This window comes from Lynx canadensis, chromosome D3 (assembly GCF_007474595.2).
Source record: "Lynx canadensis isolate LIC74 chromosome D3, mLynCan4.pri.v2, whole genome shotgun sequence".
Classification (NCBI taxonomy): domain Eukaryota; kingdom Metazoa; phylum Chordata; class Mammalia; order Carnivora; family Felidae; genus Lynx; species Lynx canadensis.
This window is the reverse complement of record NC_044314.2, coordinates 64108431-64124685: the sequence shown is the minus strand read 5'-3', so window position 1 is coordinate 64124685 and position 16255 is coordinate 64108431. Positions and strand designations below refer to the sequence as shown.

The following is a 16255-nucleotide window of genomic DNA, read 5'->3' as shown; positions in this document are numbered from 1 at the left end:
GATCTTGGGCCCTCAGTTTTCCCATTTATAAATTGTCTACATGTTCTAAGCTGGGGACTGGCTAGCCACCTCCTTATGCCTCAATTTCCCCTGAGACACATCCCTTGTTTCACAGGGGCTGCTATGCCATCTTCCAGACCTATCAGCTAAGGCTCTAAGGAGAACTTGCCCTGGGAACAACCACCTGTCATAGGCTAGCAGTAGGTCAGAGGTTAGGCCACGAGGGAGATCAGCTAGGAAAGCCCTTCCAAAGGTGGGGTAGGGACCAGGAGGAGTCAAATTCGGCTCCTGTCAGACACCTCACAGCACAGCAGGGAAAGTGAGGCCTGGAGTAGCACCAGCTGGCCTGGGCGCCCAACACCAGGCCTCTTAGACCTCAGGCTCTCCCGATCCTAGGAAGGACTGGGTCTCTGAGCCTCCAGCCCTAGCGGGACCAGCCCTTCCCCTCCACCTCCCCCACCTTGGCCGCGGCCTCCGCGGGGAGAGTTTAGAACAAAAGGCGTGTGGGGCGGGGCCGGGGCGGGGCGAAGGCTATAAGGGGCGGTGGCCCGGCGCGGCCCAGCAGGCTCAGCAGCCCCGGGGCGGATGGCTCGGGCCGCCCGGCTCCGCGGCGCGGCCCCGCGCGCTCTCCTGCTCCCGCTGCTGCTGTTGTTGCTCCCGCCGCCGCAGCTGCTGGCCCGGGCCCCGCGGCCCCTGGTGAGTGCCTGGAGCTGGTCGGCCGCTCCTCGCCGAGGGGGTGCCGGGCACGCGGGCTGGGCCCAGTGACCGAGCTGGACCCGGACCCACGGGGGCGCCCGGGTGGCCTGGAGCGGCACGTTACCCGAAACGCTTTCTGGGTCCCTATGGAAGTGAAAGATAGTGAACTTCCCGTCCCTGGAGGTGTGCAAGTGGAGCCTGCGCCGGGATTGCTCAGGCTGGTGAGGCGGGACTCTGCGCTAGACGCACGCCCCCTCCCAGCGTGGGGACCTGCTCCTCGGCTCCCCAGCTGCAGAAGCTGGGTTGTTTCCTGGACCAGGTAGCAGAGGGAGTGGTTACAGGGCCTCCTATTCTTCGCGCGGACAAAGCCTCAGGCTGGTGTCAGCCTCCTGGTGTGTGGCCTCGGTGAGCACACCTCCAGGGGTGCAGTGAGCTGGAGGATTAAAGAAGAGCTGGGAGGACAGCACTGCCCTGGGGCAAATGGGGTCTGAGCCCAGAAGAGGTGGCTCCAACTGGGCACCTACAAGTGGCAAGTTTGGGAGGTGTGAAGCCAGGACAGCACGAGTGTGAGAGCTGTGGTGTGTGTGTGTGTGTGTGTGTGTGTGTGTGTGTGTGCGCGCACACACACACACGCGTGTGTTTATGACAGAGAAAGAAAGAACCGAAAGTGGGCGGCTGAGACCCTCAGAAAAGGAAGGGGCTGGGAAGAGAAAGGGAAGAGAGAAGACGGTCCATGTGAGAAGGCAGCAGAGTGAGTAGAGGAAGGACAATCGTGGGGTGTTGTGTGACAGCCTGTGTGTGCCCAGTACCCTCCCCTCCAGCTGGGGCCTTGAGGGACCAATCACAAGGGTGGCCAGGCAGAACCTGGGCAGCTACAAGCCCACAAGCCCCCTGGATCTCAGCTGAAGCATACAGACCACCCAGGTAGGGATGGGAGCATTAGGAGGTGTGCCAGGCAGGAGTCGTGAGACCATCTGGAGGAGGGAGATCTGACCAGCCTGGGCCCCTCTCTCCAGTCACACCAGCTCTACCCTGGCCAGCTTGCCCCATCCTGGCTATGGGAGCAAAAGAGGACAGGATGGGTAGGTAGGTTAGGGAAAGGAGGTACCTCAGTCCCAAGGCTCTGCCTCTTCCCCAACTCTTCTCACTCCCTTTGAACTTGGGAGAGTCAGAAATCACCCTGGGTAGCCAGTTGACCTCACTGGTTCAGGAATTAGAGAGATCTGGGCTTAAACCTGGTGCCCTAGGTGAGCCCTCTTGTGTCTTAGGATCCCACCCCTCAGTCTTGGCGGGTGGGTGGGGGATAACAGGGCACTGAGGATTAAATGAGGTAATGGGAGGAGAGGGCACAACCAGTCACTCTGGAGACACAATGTCACCTCTGACTGCCACTTTGACGCTTGTGCAGCGTCAGTTGGGGCTGGGTTTGAGCTGGGCTGTTGTCCGTCACTCTGCAGATATGCAGGGAGCATTTGGGGTCGCCTTCAATGTGTTTATCCCCAGGCTGCCATCACAGTGGCCAGGAAAGCTCTGTAAATATTTATCCATCCCAGTTCACAGCTTTCAGGGTTGATGAAAGCCCTGCAGTCCTGTAGGACAGAGGCTGCATTTGTTCCTGGAGCCAGCAGGGACCAGGGTGGGGAGAAGATTAGGTTCAATGTGGGGCAGTTGGTGCACCTATTGCCTGGCTGCACAACTTGGGCAGGTTGCTTGACTTCTCTGAGCCTCAGAGGGGCATGGTGCTGCATAGAATGGTGTAGTGATGCTCCCCATTCTTTCTCACAGCCTAACAAAGTGCCCTCCCATCAGGGTCGCCTCTTACCAACAGAGGAAGGCAGAGCCGTCTTTATTAATTATCCCCGTTGGACCAATAGCAAACTGAGGCTCAGAGAGGGGCAAAACTAACCCGGCCTTACCCAGCAGTTTCCTGGCTTGGGGTCTTTTATCTCCCCTCTACGGGGTGCCTCCCGTTTTCTGGATTGGAAGTTGACCCAGGCACTGACCCCAAGCCTCTAGCTCAGCCAGGAGACTGAGTCAGCTGAGAAGTTCCTTGTACGTTTGAGGCTGTGATTTGGTGCCCCGCAAGAGGAAGGCAGGGTGAGTGAGCTCAGTGCCCACCACAGGGCAGGCCAAGGAAGGCTCCTGGCCTAGGAGGAGGAGGAGGAGAGAAGGCATCGAAAAAAGAAACACTTCTCAGGAACGTGGGTTTTGGAGACAGGCCAAGAGCTGAGGAGGTAGGGGGAGGGGGGCCTTGTGGGTGGAAGAAGCATGGGCCCCAGGTCTAGGTCCAGCTCTCTTCTGACTTACTGTGTGACCCTGGGCAAAGTCCTTGACCTCTCTGGGCTCTCTTTCTTCCTCTGAGAAATGTGGTGGTGTCTGCTACCCAACCCTCCCATAGATGAGACCAGGCATGGTCTTGTGCCCACCACCCCACCTCACAGAATCCCAGCAGCCTTGGGAGAACCAAGCACACTGGTCTTAGGGATCTGAAAGGGGCTCTGGGCCAGGACTTTCAGTTAGGGTGTCTGACCCCAGGCCAGAAAAGGCTCATAAAGATGAAGTGTAGGATATCAGCAGGGCAGGGAGCAGTAATGGGGAAACTGAGGCCAAGAGCCGTTAAATGATGGCTCCAGAAAACAAATACTGGAAAGTACCACTGGCTGGAGACCTTGATTCTAGGGCCTCCTGCTCACTCACTCTCCAAGACCAGTGAATGTGACATGGACAGTGAGCATGAGCCTCTGGCTTTCTGAGAGACCCTGTACAAGTCAGTCTTCTCTGGGCCTGCAAGCTACCTTTGCTAGCTGCAATTCCTGTTTATGATGTAGTCTGGGAACTTTGGGGGAGCACGACACCAGGTGGGTGGTGGGAGCTGTAGCATGTGTGGTGAGAGCAGATTTCCAGGTGTGGGAGGGGAGGGCCCACAGGGGCAAGGGGGTGGGCCAGGCAAGGGGCTCTTCTCTGTGCCAGATGCTGCAGTGGGCACCAGAGAGGGAGGTTATTCAGCCCTCTGCTGTAGTACCTTCCCCCTTTGACAGAGAAGTCAAAGCTAAAAGAGGGCAGGGACTTGGCCAGGGTCACTCTACCCAGGGTGAGCATGGCCTAGAACTGGCCCTTCTGAATCTCAGACTGTGACTCTTGTTGTTGGACTGAGAGTGCCATGATCCAGCGGTCTGGGCAAGGACCTGTCATGCCTCATGGGGGCAGGAGAGGAAGGTATGGTGTGTGTGTCCATTACCTACTCTCCCTCCATGGCTGGCTGGTCCAGGCCTCACTGCAGGGCAGAGGAGATAAGGGATTTCTGCTTACAGGCGTAAATAGAGCTGATCAGCTGGGCTCTGGGCTACTTGGGGCTCCCAGGGGACAACCCAGTCTTACCCTTTCCAGGATTGGGGGAAGGAATCTGTTTATCTAGGAAGTCAAGGGGGCAGTGTAGGGAGGAGAAAGGGCAGGCTCTCATGGCTAGGCACACAGACCTGGGGTCCATATCCTCAATGGGAGACCTCACATATATATCATCCCCACCTTATTGGGGGTGTGGGGGTGGAAGTTCAAAGAGCTGACAGAGTGCCCAGGAAAGTAGCAGGTGCTTAATAATTTCCAATTCCTTCTCTTCTGTCATCAAAGTGAGGGCAGCCTGGATCCCTCCTCCAGGGGAAGGGTGGCTCCAGCCTGAAGAGCACAGCAGAGGTAGCAGGTAGGGAGTGGGTTGTGAGCACAGACAGCCTACCACCAGCCAGCTGTTACCTGGGCTAGTTGCTTAACTTCTCTGGGTTCTGTTTTCTCATCTGATAAATGGGGGATAATGACAGTAGAGTTAGTGAGAGGTCCCATCAGGGGCTAAGAGCATGTCTGTGGAACTGTTGGTAGGGTCCTGGATACAGGTGAACTGCAAGAGTGAAAAGTACTTAACTAGCAGTAAGTCCAAGATCAACAGGAACCCACAACCCAGTGAGGCTGGGCTCTGCCAGGTAACTAACCATTCAATAAGCAAGTTCTGAAATCAGAAAGCTGGTCCAGGTTTTTTCTCATATCTCAGGTAGCTGTGCCCCTGGGTGTTCAGAAGACCCCTTTCTAGTGGGGTGTTTTTAGGGTTGAGTCTGGGTGACTCTGAGAGGTTGAGTTATTAGTGGCCCTGGAATTGAGAGACTAGGGGCACTGGGACAAGGATCAGAGCCCTGGGACGCCTACCGCCTGGGAGAGCTGCCAGAGGCTAAGGGCGAGGGTGGGGCCTGGGTGACCTGGCTCCCACCCCAAACATGGCTCTGGGGGAGGCCCCAACCGCCCAGACAAGTCAGCCCCAGACCAGGCAGGCACTTAGTCTCTAGCCAATGGTACAGCTCCATGCCTCTCCAGCTTTGCAAAGTATCCCGAAACTACCTTCTGATTCCTGCCTGGACACCAGATTCCTCACCTGGCTCTGCCATGCCTTTGCTGCGTGATCTTGAAGGGTCTCCCTACCTCTCTGAGCTTGTGCTTTTTTCAAGTGTGAAAACTGTGACCTCTGCCCTGGATGTTGCAGGGGGTGGGAGCTCTGTGTTAGAATCCCCATCTGCAGTGCTGGGGCTCCAGTCTGGCAGGGCTGGGTGGGGCTGGGCATCTGGGAATTGTCTGTCTCCCCCTGCGCAAGCATGGCCCAACAGTGGGGAGGTATCATCCCCATTTGTCAGGTGAGCAAACCAAGGCTGTGCCACAGGGCTGCAGACCCACACTGGGGTGTGGCAGTGTTGGGGGCCCTGGGCAGGAGCCTGCTTAGGAAATTGGAGAGGGTAGAGTTGGGGGGTGGGGTGGAGGAAGGAAGAAAAGGAGGCAAAAAAGCTTTGCTGGGGTGGGAGGGGTGGGGACCAGTAGGGGGAGCAGGAGGAGCTTGCTTGGCCTTTCCTTGAAAGCTTTGTGGGATCCATTCCTGGGTGTGTGTGGAGTCAGGGGCTGCATCCCCACCCAGACCTTACTGGCCCAAGTGGCTGGACAGACAGCCCAGGCCCTCCAGGAAGACACAGGAAATCTGAGCCAGTCCATGACAAAGGGCCCTGTTGTGTGATGGCTGGCACACCCCTTCTCTTGCCCTCAGTTTGCCCATCTGCAAGGTGGGCCAGGTTGAGCATGAGTATGCTGATGGGCCATGAGGTCCCAAGGCCTGATCAGGCCTTCACATCCTCTCTCCTGCCCAGGATGCACCCCGCCGCCATGTGAGGAGGGGGCCACAGTCCTGGCATGAAGCTGCTCCCAGCAGCCTGGCACCTGCCTCTACCGCCCAGGAGACTCTCCAGCCAGCAAGCAGCCCCAGACCTCCCCGCTGCGGTGTGCCTGACCCACCCGATGGGTTGAGTGCCCGCAACCGACGAAAGCGGTTTGTGCTGTCAGGCGGGCGCTGGGAGAAAACAGACCTCACCTACAGGTAGGGGCCAGTGGCTGTGGGAGCAGGCTCTAGACCTACCTGTGTGTCTGTGTGTGAACTGCCACCCTCACACTTGCTTCTTGAGACACGTGCTAGAGCCAGATCTCTGTGGTTAATAGACCTGTGTGTCCACCGACCCCTGAGCCATCCATGGACCAACTCACTAAACCCCAACTTAGATGCACACACAGACAACACCCCACCATAGCTATGCCTTCCCACATCAGAGGGGCAGTAGCTCTGTCAACACACAAAAAGTCTCAGCACACACCTGGTGGCTCCCTTGACATGTGGGGCAGGGGGCCTTCAGTCACCCAGGCAGCCCCTACTGGGGACATAGTAAGCACCAGGCCTGCCCTGGGCCTCTGTGGTAAACGAGGGAAACATGGCCGGTCCTCTTGGCATTAACCACATCATTGTTCAGACCTACCATCATAGCTTGGGGTCCATGCCGATGGGAATAGTGGTGAGTGAACAAGTAATAATGGGAGTGATGTGGAAGGTCAGACTTGTCCTGCAGGTGGAGAGCTGGCCTGGGACGGATGGCATGTGACAGATGGTATGGTGTCACACAGTTTGGAGCTCAGAAATATCCTGGGTGGGGAACTGAAAACCAAGACTGGGGTGAAAGGGCAAGGTCTCCCCACAGTGAGTGGCACCATCAGGTCTAGAAGGTGGGTCTTGGGGCTCCTGGTCCTGCATTCTTTCCACCAAATGCAGACACCTGTGTGCACCAAAGGCCATACAAACCCACACAGAGATGGTCCCATGTGGACGAGGGACCATAGCTGAGGCCCAGAGCACACTTGGCACGTGTTCCATATGCATGCATCCCCACTGAGCATCCAGGGGCAACTCCGGGTCCAACAGCCATCAGGGGGCTGTCCCAAGTGAGGCCCAGACCCCTCCTCCTCCCCCCAGGATCCTCCGGTTCCCCTGGCAGCTGGTACGGGAGCAGGTGCGGCAGACGGTGGCAGAGGCCCTACAAGTGTGGAGCGAGGTGACGCCACTTACCTTCACCGAGGTCCATGAGGGCCATGCTGACATCATGATTGATTTTACCAGGTGAACCAGTTACCTAAGACCCCTCCGGGAACTAGCCCCACCTGTCAGTAGCCACTGACTCTGCCCACCCACCCATAGGTACTGGCATGGAGACAACCTGCCATTTGATGGACCTGGGGGCATCCTGGCTCATGCCTTTTTCCCCAAGACTCACCGAGAAGGAGATGTCCACTTTGACTATGACGAGACCTGGACTATCGGGAACAACCAGGGTATGGGCTGGGGACCCATTTTCCAGATGGGGCAACTACAGTTAGTAGAGAATGGGGATAAGTCCTTGACCTGGGCTCTGGATTTTGAGTGTTTTCTGGTGGGAGGTTTGGGGATTGCTGGGCTATCTCCCTTTTTCAGGCACAGACCTTCTGCAGGTGGCAGCCCATGAATTTGGCCATGTGCTGGGGCTGCAGCACACGACGGCTGCTAAGGCACTTATGTCCCCTTTCTACACATTCCGCTACCCATTGAGTCTTAGCCCGGATGACCGCAGGGGCATCCAGCACCTCTACGGCCAACCCCAGCCAGCCCCCACCTCTAGGCCCCCGGCTGTGGGCCCTCAGGCTGGGGTGGACGACAACGAGATTGCCCCGCTGGAGGTGAGGCCCTGCTCCCAGCTCCCTTCACTCTTTGGCCTCTGTGGCTCCAATGTGGGCTCTTGCTCAGCCTTTCTCTCCCACACCAGCCGGAAGTGCCACCAGATGCCTGCGAGATCACCTTTGATGCAGTCTCCACCATCCGTGGTGAGCTCTTCTTCTTCAAAGTGGGCTTTGTGTGGCGGCTGCGTGGGGGCCGGCTGCAGCCTGGCTACCCTGCACTGGCTTCTCGTCACTGGCAGGGACTGCCCAGCCCTGTGGATGCAGCCTTTGAAGATGCCCAGGGCCACATCTGGTTCTTCCAAGGTGAGGGGGACTGGGGTTCATGCCCAGGAGACTTCAGGAGCCAGGAATATCATGGCCCAGGGTAGGGACAGCCAGGCAGACATGATGGGCAGTGCCAAGGGAGAGTATGACTCACTTCTCTGGGCACAGCTGGGAGGCTCCCAGAGGAGGTGGCTCTCAAGATGGGAGCAGGATAGAAGGCATTGCACAGTGGACTGTGCATCCATTCATTCAACCCTCAAAGCCATCCTAGGGGGTATGTGTGATCAGTACGCCTGTTCTAGAGATGAGATCTCTGGGAAGTACAGGTGGTACAGTGACTCATTAACGGCACAGTTTGGAAAAGGTAGAGCAGGGATATGATCTCATTCTGGCAACCCCAGAGCCCGTGCTGTTAACTTTCAACGGGGAGAGACAAGAGCCTGAAGCATTCTAGGTGGCAGGGACTTCATCAACAGAGGCCCAAGCCTGCTATGGCAAGGATGGGGCCCAGGGAATGGTCTGAAGCACTTGTCACAAGGAACCAAATGCCAGGGGAAGAATCAAGAGCTCAGGAGGTTTCCTTCCTGTTTAGAATAACCTTCCACATGCAGTAGCTCCCAGAGCATGTATCACCCAAACTTGTCCTCACTGGCGCTAACTTCCCTCTGGGGATAAGGGTGCTGAGTGGGATTTCTGGCCTGAGTGTTTTATGGACAAGGAAACTGACAACAGGAAAGTCTGGCGGTGGTGTTGGCCAGGTAGGTCCATGGTGGCCGGGTACCACCGGCCCAGTCACCCCAGTTGGGCAGCTCCATTGCAGCCTTCCCTCTCTGGCAGGCACTCAGTACTGGGTATACAATGGTGAGAAGCCAGTCCTGGGCCCTTCACCCCTCTCTGAGCTGGGGCTGCTGGGGCCCCCCATCCAGGCTGCCTTGGCCTGGGGCCCTGAGAAGAACAAGATCTACTTCTTCCGAGATGGAGACTACTGGCGCTTCCACCTTAGCACCCGCCGTGTGGACAACCCCGTGCCCCGCCGGGTGACTGACTGGCGAGGAGTGCCCTCTGAGATTGACGCCGCCTTCCAGGATGCTGATGGTGCGTTGAGGTGGGGAGAGGAGTGGCTGGTACAAGTGGTGTAAGAGCCACATCTCCTACCTGGTGGTAGCTGGGCATTAGCTCCTCATCACGGGTCCTTTGTCCACCCTCTTCCTTGTCCCAGGGCAATGCCATGCCCCCATACTGCAGATGGGAAGACTGAGGGGTAGAGAGGTGCCAGGACTTGCCCAGGTCTCTCAGTATAGCTGGTAAAATAATAGCTGCTGCACACTGAGGACCGATGATGTTCTAGGCACAGTGCTAAGCTCCTTATGTCTCATGCAGTTCTCAGAACAGCCCTCTGACATAACACTTGCTGTGAACCCAGTTTCCAGAGGGGCAAACAGAAGTTCACGTAATGAGGTCCCTAACTGGGCCACTTAGATGGACAGTGGGGAGCTAGACCTCCCACCCAGGCAGTCCCTGCTCCTAACCACTGAACTGGCCTACTATCTTAAAGGACTAGAGTGGGACTTGCAGTCCAGTACTTTTTCCCCCATACTCTGAAGCTTGCTTCTGTGTTCTCCCCCATCAGGACCTACTGGGAGAGCAGTCCTGTGGTAGCTCTGGGGCTCTGGGTCACTTGCATGGCCCACCTTGCCTCAGGATGCCGGTCTATAGTCTGGCTGGCAGGTACAGGAATAGAACTGACATGGGGGTAGGATGGGGTGGGGTGAGGGGAGGGAGACTTGCTTTCCTGAGAGGTAGGAGTTGAGTTTCCGAGGCTCCAGGCATCTGTCAAGCTGGAATGATAGCCCAGATCAGATCTTAGGACTGGTAGTACTACTCCAAGGGATTGAAGGTTCCAGAAAGGCCACCCTGGGGCCTGCAGGTTTCAAGAAACACAACAGTGGTCAAGCCCTGAGAATCTGACTTCCTCCTGTGCCTGTCCCTGGGCACATCCTGACTGGTAGGTGCAGGGCCCATTGTCCACTCACCCAGGTCTGACACTCCTCTCTCCGCAGGCTATGCCTACTTTCTGCGAGGTCGCCTCTATTGGAAGTTCGACCCTGTGAAGGTGAAGGCCCTGGAGGGCTTTCCCCGCCTCGTGGGCCCTGACTTCTTCGGCTGTACCGAGCCTGCCAACACTTTCCGCTAACTGACTTGGATGCCCACAGCGCTCCTGACTCCTGCCAGGCCACTGATATTGGATAGAGACCAGTGTCCATCCTTGTGGCTGTGGGTACCAGGCACAGGATGGAGCCTGTGTTTCCTCAGGAGGGTGGGGAGGGGCTGCTGTCACCTTGACAACTGCAGGGAGGGCCACGCAGGTCGTGGTCACCTGCCAGCGACTGCTTTGGACTAGGCGAGGAGACTCTGGCATTACTTGAGGGTGAGGGTGGTCTCAGGCCAGCCCTACCCAACCTGTGCAGGTCACAGTCAAAGCCTCCTGCCCTCAGTTTCTATACTTATCCCTCAGGGTAGCATCTCAGCAGGATTGGGGGAGCTGAAGCCTTCATTCCCTCCCTGCTGTGAGGTTCCTGCAGGGTGCTGGCATAGGGGGGCCAGGGGCACCACTGCCTTCTACCTTTTCTTGAGAGGTCAGCTCTGGGCAGGTGCTTGGATCTGGCTGCTTTCTAGTTGGTGATCCTAGGGATATGTTCCCCAGGATCCAGGCCAAAAGGTCCAGAGTCAGCTGGGGATGGGAGTGCTTCCTGCTGGAGACCCGGGCCCTTGAAGCCTCAACATACCTCAATCCTGTCTTGGGCTAGATCCTTCCCAGCCCTCATCCCAGCACTGGGATCCTCCAAAATCATGTAAATGTGTGTACAGTGTGTACAAAGCCTTTTTTTTTTTTTTTCTACTGAGTACTGTCATTAAATATGGTTATTTTCTACTTGCCTGCCTGGGTTCTTTCTGTAACTATGAGGCCTGAAGGGGGGAAGAGCTGGGGACCTGGGAGCCAACTCAGCACCTGCTGTGTCCTGGTCAAGCCTACTCCCACCCACCCAAGCTTCTGGTCCTTGGGGCTGGATGCAGTGCCATGGCTCCTCTTGCTCCATTCCTCCATCTAGCCTGGTGGGACTGGAGTGGCTTTGTAATTGATTCCCTGCTTCCCCACTGGCCCCTCAACATCCTCCACCAAGTGGTGGCCACTTTATCTGGTCATGCCACACCGCAGTTTTGATCCTAAAATACTTTGTTTCTCACTGCTGTCAGGACAGGAACAAAACTCATGGTCACCACAGCTGACCCCACCTAACCCTCAAGGGTCTCCCTGCCCTGCCCCCCAGCCCCATGTGTATCTTCTTGATAGTAGCACCTATCACAGCTGCAATTTTATTAGACTGAACCATATGAAACTGTCAGCAGCGGGCCGTTTTTGATCTGTTGCATTGTGCAACCAAACACGGATGCTTTGATGCTTTCATTATTGTTAGCCCCAGTCCTGGCTGTAAGCTCTGCAGGGCAGGGCTACCTAGTTTCGCTCAGCACCCCACGGCTGCACTTGCTGTAGACACAGAGTGCAGAGTTAAGGAAGAGTGCAGAGAAATGGAGAAGTTTCCCTCCCCTCTAGCTCACCGATGCCCCAGCCAAACCAAATACCACCTGGGCCTTGGAATCCTGCCAAGCCTGGGGAGCCTTTGCCCATGCCAACCCCTCACCCAGTGTTGCCTTTCTGCCCATCTCCACAGCCGCAGGAACACCTGTGGGCCTGGAACTGGGGTATATGTTCCTAGGATCCCTCTTATCTACTCAACTACACTGCGTGTTTCGGGTGGTGAAACTGAGGCACAGGTAGCTCTGGCCTCCTCTTGGCCTCAGGCCTCGTTTTGCTCCTCCTCCACTGGGCTGAGCTCTAGTCCCAGCTGTGAGGCTGGGAAAATCACCGCTTGAGTCAGGGCCTCTGTTGCTATTTCTGTCCGTGAGAAATTCTTCGGAGTACCTCCACTTGGGAAGCAGTCTGGAAGAAACGGGTCGCGGTTCCTTTAAGCGGCCCGAAGGGGCGCTCTCCAGCCTTTTGTTAGGGAGGCGGTGGCGCGCGCGTCAGCGTCAACGCCCGCGCTTGCGCACTGAGGGCGGCCTGGTCCTTTGCGGCGGCGGCTGAAGAGCCCGGAGGCGGCTCTAGCACCTGATCTGTCCGCCCTTCGCCGCCCGGTCTCGGCTGTTCTCGGCTCGGCAAGGCTCGGCTCCTCCTCAGTCCTCCCGATCCCTTGCAGCTCGGCCTCGGCCGCCCGCCTCCGCCGCCGAAATGATGATGATGGCGCTGAGCAAGACCTTCGGGCAGAAGCCCGTCAAGTTCCAGCTAGAAGACGACGGAGAATTCTACATGATCGGCTCTGAGGTAGCCCGCCGCGCGTCCTCACCCTCCCCAGCCTCGGCCCCGCGGAAGCCTCGGGGCGGGTCTGCTTGCCGGGAGCGCGCGTCTCCATTCATCGCGGCGGGCGGGCGCGTGCGCGCGTTGCGTCAGGGCGGGGTGGGGCCTGTCTGGCTCCGCCCCGCGCACGTCGGCTGTCTGGGATTTCTTACTTATTTCGTCTTGATGGGCGTCGCCCACTGCTGCCAGGGTTTAGGGCACTCCGAGGAGCCACTGGTTCCATCCTGAGTTGGTACAGCTCCAGCCAGCCGCAAAGAAACGGGATGTTTCGGTTAGCCCCTGGGGCGCCTGGAGGAGAGATTTCGGAAGCTTCACTTGTATCCCTCCTCCATTGCTGCGTTTGGGATCGTGAAATCTCAGATTGAAAACATGGGGTTTACTGATGTCTCATCTCGCAAAGTGTTGGTTGTTGTTACTTACCAATGAGGAAATAGGGAGGAGGATGGATATCCTGTGTTGGGTGGATAAGGCCCCAGTCCCTGAGCTAGATCAGTTCAGAACCAGTTGACGCTTTGGCTGTCTTGAATTTAACTCAGAATTATGAGGAAAGGATTCTAAATATCTTTGATTCTTGACCAGAAGTGACAGCATTTTTATGAGTCAGCTGAACAGCTGATTTTAGGAAAACCCTACACCTCGTCCTTCAATGGGGAGTTTGTATTAAGTCTACTGTTTTTCCAGGTTGCTTCAAACTACCCCTTTTTGATCCAAAAGCAATCCCCAGCTAGTGTATATTCCTTTTTTTTTTTTAATTGTGGTATATGCAGTTCAGATGTGCAAATACCAAGCTGTAGAGTCTTTCCTGTATAATGAGGTAAGTGCCAATCCTGGAGAGCTAAAGCAGTTTCAGAATGCCCAGGGTTGTCTTTCCTTGTAGTGGTGTTCAGTATCCTATGCCAACGTTTCATTCTTTTTTTTTTTTAATAGTTTTTTTTTCTCCCCTTCACAACTGAACATAGCATGAATGAATGACCCCCTGTGGTTCCTGACTTGTTTTAGTTGGATCAGGTTAGGATACCACTGTTGTCAGTAGTATCAGGACTTTAGTGTTTCCATTTTTCACCAAGTTTTGTAAAACAAAAAGGGCAGGGTGCAATACGTTTTTCATGTTATGACATAAATGCTGCTCTTCAGATATTACTGGGGAAGTGGAGTCAGTGGCTATCCATGTGCCACAGCTCGGAATCGTCTTTATTGACCAGTAGGAAGCTGCCTAAATGTAGGATAGAAGGCACTTGAGGAGTTCCCAAATGATACTGGGCAGATTGTTTAAAGAAGCCTTTAACCGATGTAATGGACAGGAAAAGCAGTCAGTTTGGCTTTGACTTTCAGTGGGTGCTACTTTTGAGAAGGAAGCTTTCATTTATTAGGTGGAGTATATTGAGAGGGAGCATGTAGCCAGATGGGAAGAAGGGCTGTCTGTTTCCTGGTAACTTTTTTCATGTGTGGGAGATGCTTAGACTTGATGGCCTCAAGATCTTCCCTGTAACATGCCTTCGTTTCTAGAAGGCTAACTGCAGTCTTCTCTTTCAGCCCTGTTGAGTAAGAACAATTGTCCTGAGACCCAGTCTATAGAGTCCCACATGGGAGAGGGGAGAGACATCTACTCTCTTGGGCCAGGCTGAACATCTGGAGGTCTGAGAAGGGTTCAAGATCAGGAGGCTGACTCTTGATAACCAGAAGCTTCTGTGACAGCGTTGGGTGGTGGATGGCCTGCAGGTCCCTTCCCCTTGGAAAACAGGCACCATATTCAGAGAGGTGGGTCGGCCATAGCAACACATCCAGTGCCCCCATGCCACATCTGTGGAGCAGCTTTGGGAAGGCATGTGTGATTGCAGCCAAGTGCGTGTGTCACTCTTCTCCCCCCATCTGCAGGCAGCTGTGTTCACTAAGCCAGAGTCACAGAGCTGAGGGGACCCTAAGAAATCCCCAGGTTCACACCTTCATTTTACATCTGGGAAACAGGTCCAGAGAGGGCACAGGCTGGTTTGGGGGAAACCCAGGAAGGCAAGCTCCAGTCTCCAAAGTTCAGGGGTCTTGGGAAGGATCTAGGCGTCCTGGAGCACTATAGGACCTGCGATAAGTTTATTTATTTGAGAGACAGAGTGTGTGTGAGCAGGGGAGGGGCAGAGAGAGAGAGAAGGAGAGAGAGAATCCCAAGCCTGATGTGGGCTCGAACTCAGCAAAGCCTGAGATCGTGACCTGAGCCAAAATCAATAGTTGGACAGTTAACCCACTGAGCCACCCAGGCGCCCCTGTGGCCATTCTTCTGTTAGGCTGTTCAGCAGCTCTGGTTGTCGATCATAAAAATCTTTGATTCATGAAAAATGGAGAAACACATTTAATAAACATACTGTGCTGGGTAGGTAAATGGGAAAAATAATAGAAATGGTGCTTCGTGGGGCAAAGTTCAGAATTGCTCAGCATTTGACAGGTGAGTAAGGAGACCCAGAAAAGGGAGGTGATTCCCAGTCACAGGTGGAACCAGCACGTGGCACCCAGTCCACTGGCTGTCCTTTGCCATGTGGTCATTTTGACTCGAGTGGTCATTTCTGCAATGTCAGTGAAATAATTGAGTTTCTTTATAAAAACTTTGAGACTCGGTTTCTTTTCATTAAAGAAGTTATACTTTGAGTATCTGTTACAGATAAACTGAAGCTATTGTTTGAGGCAATAGTGATTTATATAGCAATCTGGTGATTGCCAGTAAGTGTTTTTTAAACTCTCGGAAAATTCTTTTGGTGTTCCTGATTTGAGTTTGTTACTAAACAAAGCAACAGGGGCCATGGGGGAAATTATCCTACATCTGTCCAAAATTAAAAGACCTTTTTGGTGTTTATGGCATCATAAAAATATCAAAGTCTTGTTCTTAAGATAAAAGAAAGTCAAAGGGGCCTTACATTTCTGGAAAGTGTTCGGGATCCTTAGTTTAAAGTCAGAATCACTTCGAGCGTCTCAGTGAGCTCTGGGGGTCTGCCCCAGAAGCGCCTGGTCAGGCCTTTTGGAACTTAGCCCTGTCGTTAGGACGCAGATGGTACTGCCCCCACCTAGAGAGGCAGATGTGGGCCAGATGTGCACTGCTATTGAACCCTTGATGTCAGCAGAATGTGTTTTTATGGCTGCAGAAAGCCTGGTGCCTGGAGGCCAGCTTGTGCTCTGTTACTCGGTCGGTAGAGCCTCTGCACCAGGACCCTCCCTTTCTGCATCAAGATGTGACCCTCATAATGAGCCTTCTTGCTTTACCCATAGGTGGGAAACTACCTCCGTATGTTCCGAGGTTCTCTGTACAAGAGATACCCCTCACTCTGGAGGCGACTAGCTACTGTGGAAGAGAGGAAGAAAATAGTTGCATCGTCACATGGTAAAAAAACAAAACCTAACACTAAGGGTGCGTCTTCACGAGGGTTTGTAAACCTGTTTCAAAACCACTCGCTTATGTCATGAAGTTAAAACGTTTTCACTCCAGAGTGTCTTCACTGCAGCCCTGACCTTAGCGTGGCAGGAGCACGTGAGGGGCAGAGTCACTGCAGAGCACGCTATGCAACTCAGGCGACAAAGCAGCTTCAGGTAGCCAGGGGTCCTTTGTCAGGTATTTTCAGCAGGGCCAGTGGGGGGGGGGGGGGGCGGGGGGGGGGCAAGTCTGGGACAGTAATGGGTGCTGTGAAGACATGTTGGTCTCAAAACGTTTTAGGAATGCTGTGATGCTCTGCCATCTGCCGTGGGCGTGTTGCCATAGTCACCCTCCATGCAGCCCGAGTGGCGGGTGGTGGCCCCAGCTCCCACTCCCCTCTGGGGCTTTCACCGCTTTGCTTCCCAGAGCACCTC

General features: G+C 55.1%; 2 protein-coding genes across 3 annotated transcripts in view; both read left to right on the top strand.

The window, feature by feature from the left end:
- Window positions 1-585: 585 nt before the first annotated feature.
- Window positions 586-10948, top strand: MMP11 (matrix metallopeptidase 11). The gene is made up of 8 exons (XM_030336190.1): window positions 586-696; window positions 5868-6094; window positions 7016-7159; window positions 7238-7371; window positions 7511-7752; window positions 7839-8055; window positions 8854-9111; window positions 10077-10948. The coding sequence occupies exons 1-8, from the start codon at window positions 586-588 to the stop codon at window positions 10208-10210; spliced, it is 1467 nt and encodes a 488-aa protein (XP_030192050.1). The 3' UTR covers window positions 10211-10948.
- Window positions 10949-12124: 1176 nt separating this feature from the next.
- Window positions 12125-16255, top strand: part of SMARCB1 (SWI/SNF related, matrix associated, actin dependent regulator of chromatin, subfamily b, member 1) — a 33979-nt gene continuing 29848 nt past the window's right edge. The window contains exons 1-2 of one of the 2 annotated variants that reach the window (XM_030336191.2): window positions 12125-12397; window positions 15680-15818. In XM_030336191.2, the coding sequence (XP_030192051.1) occupies window positions 12305-12397; window positions 15680-15818 (232 nt within the window). In that variant the 5' untranslated portion in view covers window positions 12125-12304. The remainder of the gene's footprint in view (window positions 12398-15679; window positions 15819-16255) is intronic. The other variant, XM_030336192.2, reaches the window with a different exon arrangement.